This window comes from Cryptotermes secundus, unplaced genomic scaffold (genome assembly GCF_002891405.2).
Source record: "Cryptotermes secundus unplaced genomic scaffold, Csec_1.0 scaffold2543, whole genome shotgun sequence".
In the NCBI taxonomy this organism is placed as follows: Eukaryota; Metazoa; Arthropoda; class Insecta; order Blattodea; family Kalotermitidae; genus Cryptotermes; species Cryptotermes secundus.
Genome location: NW_019732877.1, coordinates 10,766 through 18,460, shown reverse-complemented (window position 1 = coordinate 18,460; position 7,695 = coordinate 10,766). Strand labels below are relative to the sequence as shown.

The 7,695-nt window shown below is 42.1% G+C and overlaps 1 protein-coding gene across 1 annotated transcript in view; it reads left to right on the top strand.

Annotated features, from left to right (window-relative positions):
• LOC111867843 (UMP-CMP kinase 1-like) overlaps nucleotides 1–7,695 on the top strand; it is a gene marked incomplete at its 3' end in the record, with an annotated part of 14,169 nt that overhangs the window by 2,375 nt on the left and 4,099 nt on the right. Inside the window, exon 2 of the mRNA XM_023858038.2 lies at nucleotides 3,067–3,240. Coding sequence (XP_023713806.1) covers nucleotides 3,067–3,240 — 174 coding nt within the window. The remainder of the gene's footprint in view (nucleotides 1–3,066; nucleotides 3,241–7,695) is intronic.

The following is a 7,695-nucleotide window of genomic DNA, read 5'->3' as shown; positions in this document are numbered from 1 at the left end:
TTGTGTGCGTTTTTCTGTGTTTGTGTACGGGTAGAGGCCTTGCGATGAGCTGATCACCCGCCCAAGGAGTCCTACCGAATGTGTAAGATCTAGAAAAACCGAAGTGAACGGAGAAGTTCGTGGCGGTAAGCCTAGGCCCACTGGGGCTCTAGTACCAATGAAAAAAAAAAAAGATGTTTTCGAACTCATATTCTCGACACATTTATAACGCTCCCATGCGTGCTAGATGTCAAACCCATCTCATCCCCCATTTAATTGCGCTGTTAATATCTGGTGATTACAGAGTTCCTCGTCATGCATTTTTTCAATTATCTTTCTTACGCTTGTACGCCTATGCCCTATAGTGGAGGATAAAACTAAGATCCAATCACCTGTAATTTCTTCTCTCCAAGTCCAAATATTCTTCTCATAAATTTATTCCCATTGCTCTATGTTCGTCTCTCAGAATGACAGAGCAGTTTTAAACCTGTGCAAAACAACAGGTCTTCCTGAAAAAAAAATGTCATGTATGTATATCTTCTATTCTTAGCCGATTTTCCTTCCTGAAAGGAAAATTGTGTGCTTATGAGATAAAAAAATTCTTGTGTATTTGCATTGTTTGTCTAAAAGAGTTTTAAACGCACATCATAACTTGAGTACGCAACCTTGCGGAGGAGAAGTAACATCTGTTCAAGGAGACCTGCGGAATGGGGATTCTACCTCAAATCTTATGTTGCCACTTGAATCCAAATAACTTACAACGATGATGCAACTGTCTGAGGCACTATCTGATGATGATGGGCCCCCAAAGGTATTCTAATGTTCCTCCACTTCTGCTTTTAAACATTGTGACCAAATTTCACCCTATTAAAAGCGAAATACTGAGGTGAGGTCCAAAAAATCTCGGAGACCATACACTTAAGTAATAACGACTCGAAATAATAATAATAATAATTAAATTCGATCCAGTTCTTTATTGAAGAAAGCAGTCTTCTGGGATTTGGCACCGTGTATATGTGGTGTTAACCGACGTTTCGGAGGAACGTACCGCCTCCATCTTCAGGGTAGAAGGAAAAATATAAGAAATCCGCAAGCGAAGAGACCGCCGTGAAAGCCTCAAATCTTACACAGTTCTTTATTATTTACGTGCCGAAGCAACAGCTACAGGGGCAATTACAGACACAGCACAACAATAATAATAATAAGTAACATAGCTGTAGTCGTAAGCAACAGAAATCCGGATCGACAAGAATTTCATCTTATTACCATCCATGCAAGAACCAAACTTTCTATCCCATAAGCTAAACTGAATTTCATGGATGGATTTTAAATGTGGCATTAACAGTGCGAAGTTTGCCTGAGCAGAAGTCAGTGCAATGAGAGAGCCCTCTGTGGCACGGTTTGTTGATGCTTATCACGAAAAATCGGCGAAGAGTGTGCTCCAACTTGGGGAGGGAGGCTAGGAGGAAGTAGCAACCCCTTACTTGTTTAGGAATGTCACAACGTGAATTACTGGTCACGGCTTCAGTGAACTAGGACACGAGCTTTGGAACTATCAAGAATCTCTTTAGATAAGGTCGACTGGTAATGTAGGAGCTATGTAAATTGTATTCTAAACGACGGGGTACGGCCTGGAGAGTTGAGGAATTGGAGTTCGATTCCCGTCAGAGAAAGAGATTTTTGTCTTCTTCACAACGTCCAGACCGACTCCTTGGTCCACTCAGCCTCGGTTTCAATGGCTACCGGGGGCTCTGTCCACAAGGGTAAAGGGGCAGCTGGGTAAAGTTGAAAACTCACTCCCATCTATTGCTGAAGTTAAGAATGGAGGAGCTATACCTCCACTCAGCGATATGTCTTCATGGTGTGGTGTTCAATTAAGCAAGCACAGCGAAAACTTTATCTTTACAGCCAAATTTTATTAGAAAAATTAATTCTAGGAGGAGGAGATAGGCGGAACCTGTGGCATGCATGGGGGTTAAGATGTCCAAATATAACTTTGATTGAAATCCCATTAAATGAGAGAATTTTTGGATGCCTGGAAGAACACGGGAGAGTAATATTAAAAAGAATCTTACATAAAATGAAAGTTAAACCTTGGGCTGGATTGAACTGGCTCAGATTAGAGATAAATGTCTGACGCTTGTGAAACAATAATGAACCTTCAGGTTCCATAAAAATTGGGGACATTTTCCCAGCTCAGCCAGTAACAGCATCTTAGCACTCTATTACCCGATAGACAGTTATCTAGTGGGTAACTATTATTAAACATTTACGTAGTAGAACGTTACAGTGGATCTTGCATTTATTAGAATTCGCGTTCCATATCAGAAGTCTGTACTGGAAAAGTTTGGATAGGATCTATCGTTTCCCATTATTTATTATTCCATAAGGTTTCTCGGTAAGATTCAAATTTTCATTTTTTATCTGGACGAAAGTTTAAAGTAAACGCACTAGATTGGGGGTCCGTTTTTTTAAGATACGTTCCTGGCTAGAGATGCCGAGGTCCCGGGTTCGATTCCCGGCGCCACCAGATTTTCTGAGAAGTAATGGGTCAGGAACGGTGTCCACTCAGCCTCGTGAGGATAATCGAGGAGTTATTTCGAGGAAATAGCGGCTCCGGTCTAGAAAACCGTAATTAACGGCCGTGGGGATTCGTTGCGCTGACCACGGAACACCCTCTATCCGCTAAAGTTGGCACTAACTTCGTCGACAAGTGGCGGTCGCTCGGTCGGTGTAATTCACTTGCGGACTCAAGCCACGGAGTTTGTTTTGTTTATTTTTGGAGGTACGTGTTTCAATTCCCGACAAAAACGGGCTATCCTCACTATGGTTATTCGTGATTCTCTTCGGTATATGCAAGTTGACACCAGGGTAGCACCACAATCAGTTTTTTTTCATTAATAGTTATTTTTGTGCCTACTGCTCGAATTTACGTACTAGTTTACACTTGTACAATCACTCAAAAACTAAAAGCAGATTATCATGAGATGCCCTTCCGTCCCGAATGGCCCTTTCACTGATACTTCTCTGAACTTATTAGCACATTACAGTCAACCCAAAATTCTGTTATGTATTATGTCTTTACAGAACAGAATGGCTCGCAGGTCTTCGAGGGTCGGCAGCATGGGGGCCGCGAGGCATGGGGACGGGAAGAAGAGGACCCACGCTTTACAAGTACACCTCCAGATGGGCAGTTTCCCATGCATAATGGAGGCCATGTCAAATTCGAAGTCCCGAAAGTGCCCGTTATATTTGTTCTGGGTAAGATAAGTTTTCTTCCAAGAACTACAGTTGCAGAACACATGGAATAAATGTTTAAAAAATTATTGACGTTCCCTAAGGAAATCGAAGATTTTAATGTCACATGAGGATATACTGTCACGATTTTGAGTGATTATAGACTGTGTTTGGATTGATAATTGGATTTACTCTATGGTAACTACAAGAAACTGTAACACTCTCACTGAATTACACTAGTTTGTGGGCTCTAGTGATTTGTAAAGTGTGGAGATAAGCGATGGCTCTATAATTAATTGTGATTACGAGTTATGTGCTGAAGTTGTCAATAAATTCAATCTCAAATCCAAAACCCCGCCGAGATTTACTCATAAGCGTGACAATATCTTTAAGTACACAAATGACATTGGTAGTTACGTTTATCTACTAGTTACAAATTTTAAGTAGTATGTCGTCTGGGAGACCGTCTCTGTGGTCTAGTGGTCAGAGCTCCTGGCTATAGATCCAGAGGTCCCGGGTTCGATTTCTGGCGCTACCAGGTTTCCCGAGAATTGCTGGTTCTGGAACGGTGTCCACTCAGCCTCGTGAAGATAACTGAGGAGCTATTTTAAGGAAACAGCGGCTCCGGTCTAGAAAATCGAGATTAACGGCCGTGGGGATTCATTGCGCTGACCACGTTATGTTTTATTTCAGATTATCTCCCCATAATGAATATTTCAAACTGGTTTCGGCATTATCTGAAAGAGCAGAAATAGCATTTACCTTCAGGGCAAAATGAGCAGGATGAAAAAGGCTTTGATCTATATGGCAGAATTTCTTCTTAAAACACACAGGAGTTCCTCTCCCTTCCAGTGGATAATACGATAATTAGGCGATTTTGATAATAAATACACGATTTGGTTCTGATTTATACAACTTATAGCCGAATGTTTGAGACGTGAAACTGTCATTTTTGTTATAATAGAAATTCAGTACTCAGGAGCGAACGAAATTTTGATAATTCTCTTCAGAATTCGAGTCCCGTTTCTCAGGGAGATTCTCAAATACGCAACTTTCAGGGGTCCAAAATTAAACGTATACCGAGAGTCGCTACATATACGTGTACACACACGACTTGATGTTCAGTCGTAACAAACAAACAACCTCAGTGGTTTTAGTCCGCAAGCGAACTATACCGACCGAGCGACCGCCGCTTGTCGGCGAAGTTAGTGCCAAATTTAGCGGATAGAGTGTGTCGCGTGGTCAGCGCAACGAATCCCCACGGCCGTTAATTTCGGTTTTCTAGACCGGAGCCGCTATTTCCTTGAAATAGCTCTTCAATTATACTCACGAGGCCGAGTGAACCCCGTTCCAAACACACTACTTCTGAGAAAGAGCGCTGGTAACGCCGGAAATCGAACCCAGACCTCTGGATCTGTAGCCAGGAACTCTGACCACTAGACCACAGACGCGGTCTAACACTAATTTTATCCTTTCTGTGCGCTGCTCATGTTCAGACTATGTAACGTCGAATGGTAGAGGATGAATGAAGAATTATGAAATGGAAAGAGCAGTACGTATTTGGAAGGAAGTGAGCTTGGTCTCTACTATCTCGGCACTTGACTGCAGAAATGAGGAAAACCAGAAAACGCTGTCAGAGCAGCCAGTTTCACAGCGAATATTCGATCCAAGTACATCCCCAGTAAAAGTGTGGAGCCTAATCGCCACGCCAAAGAGCTCGATGTGCCGCTATGTTATGACGTCTACTGTCTCCTGTGATGTGACGCCTTGCAGATTGGTAGATCGTTACCAAAGTTGTCCTTCTATACTAAAGTAGGAGACAGCAAAGTGCTCTCAATAATTGATAAAGATCTACAAGACTAAGACCCCACAAGATAATAACATTCATGTATTTTGTTACAATCCTCCCTCCTACGTCTGTTTCTCCTCATTAGTATGTAAAAGTAAAGCTAGCCCTGTAACAGGCCGTGGAGGCCCATAGGGTTGTGCGACGTCGAGGCTCCCACATTTTCTAGACAGTCGGCTCACAGATGGCGGTGATGTCAGCCTTACGCGCCGGCCGCCCTATTCCCCCAGGAATATTTCTGGTACTCATTTCTGTTAGAGGCTGAGTCGACCCCAGGGCCATAGTGCGACTGGAAGGATTAGGTAAATTGAAAATAAAAATCCAACTCATCGGGATTCGATCCTGCGATCTTCCGGCTTGTAGCATAGTGCCTCAATCAACTACGTTACCGCGTTCCCCATTAGTATGATCCCCTGGAATTTACAGCATATATTTTGTACGCATTTCTTACTTCTTCATGGTCGTAACATGAGCCGACCAACTGACCATTCTGCAATATATCGTCTTAAAATATTAGCGAAGTTATAAANGAAGAGGAATGCATATAGGATATTGGTGGGAAAGCCAGAAGGCAAGAGACCACTGGGAAGACCAAAATGTAGGTGGGTGGACAATATTAAAATGGATCTCAGAGAGATAGGATGTGATGGTATGGATTGGATTGATCTGGTTCAGGATAGGGACTAGTGAAGGGTTCTTGTGAACACGATAATGAACCTTCGGGTTCCATAAAATGCTGGGAAGTCCTTGAGTAGCTGCACAACTGGCGGCTTCTCAAGAAGTGCTCAGCGCCGTGAGTGAGTGATGTTAGCACATTTCTGCTGGGTAAAAGTAGGAAAGGCAAAGCTGTCCCTGCCGTTAATGTATATATTAAATTATGGTAAGATTTATTTTCGTGGCATCTGAGGTTACAATAACGATGGAAATAAAAATTTCTATCTTATGGGATGTGATGTCATGTAGTTTCATAGAGAGGTACCTCGTTTCGGAAGAATCTGCTTTATCCGTCTTCAGGGTGGACCAACCTTCAAGGTGTCACATCACAGAACAGTAAAATTTCAAGTTCAATCTTCGGTTATTTCGATGTATATAACCATTTAAAAATGTCTTTCGACAAATTTAACTAAATAACTGCAAGACTACCGAGAGTAGTTGACTGGACAGAAGATATCAAAATTTATTCAAGTGTTTTTATCGCACGTGTTTTTGTTTCTTTGTTTTTGAACTCATTGATACTGCCTTTCGAGTGAAAGTGTTTCAAATCGCCAGCAATATTAGGCTATCCGTCTTACAGCGGTGACAAAGAAGTTGCTTATATGCACGGCGAACTAGTTCATCTCAGCAGACGAGGGGTGACAGGAACAAATTTATGTATTTTACTTGTCCATCAATCTCCTTCCTCTACTTTTTCAGCTCTATTAGCACCCATTTCCAGATATTTTCCGATTCAGAATTAATGCTGAAATTATTAATATTTTACCCATCTGACAGAATTCCTTTGACGAAGAATTGACCCATCGTAGGGCACGAGAGAACGTAACACGCAGAAAAAACACACATACGTCTAAGCACCAAGCAGGATTCGAACCCTCTGTCTCATTGTTCGAGAGATCCATATCTTGCCTGCCTTATTATATCGCTGATCGACATAGTTTGTATCAATTTATTAAATTCACACAAATTAAAACGTTCGTTGCCTGAGAGTAAATTAAAAATTATTGATATTTCAGGCATCACTATTGTCATGTGTGTGGACTGCCTTATTGTAGTATGGGAGTACTGATAACAAATCAAAATCAACTACATCTATTTAAGAAGATTTCTAACTTCTTGCTTGTAACGCCGTGTAGTCTGATAGAAATATCGTAGGGACATATTAACTCCATCTTTAGGGTCAAAGAGTGAGCAACCAGCAAACAGCTGCTATATATCCGAGAGACTGTGGGCACAGATATCGGTCATTGGTCTCCGTAAGCCAGTGTTGTGACACGACACAAATACAGATATAGACCGTGTTCTTAAACACTCTTCACCGTTCATTATTTAAACTCAATCCACTATTTCACGCTGCGTAATCTATCGGGCCGGTCACGGTAGCCCAGTNCGGCTCACAGATGGCGGTGATGTCAGCCTTACGCGCCGGCCGCCCTATTCCCCCAGGAAGATTTCTGGTACTCATTTCTGTTAGAGGCTGAGTCGACCCCAGGGCCATAGTGCGACTGGAAGGATTAGGTAAATTGAAAATAAAAATCCAACTCATCGGGATTCGATCCTGCGATCTTCCGGCTTGTAGCATAGTGCCTCAATCAACTACGTTACCGCGTTCCCCATTAGTATGATCCCCTGGAATTTACAGCATATATTTTGTACGCATTTCTTACTTCTTCATGGTCGTAACATGAGCCGACCAACTGACCATTCTGCAATATATCGTCTTAAAATATTAGCGAAGTNGTTCATGGAGGTAGGCCTGGGCCCACTGGGGCTGTAGTGCCAAGGCACAAAAAAATCTATCGGACAATAGACCGTCAGTCATCATCACTCAATAACGCCTCGGAAGTCAACCAATTAAAGATTCTTATATCAATGGTATGGAAGAGTATCCGTATACTACATTTGACTGTCCATCTACA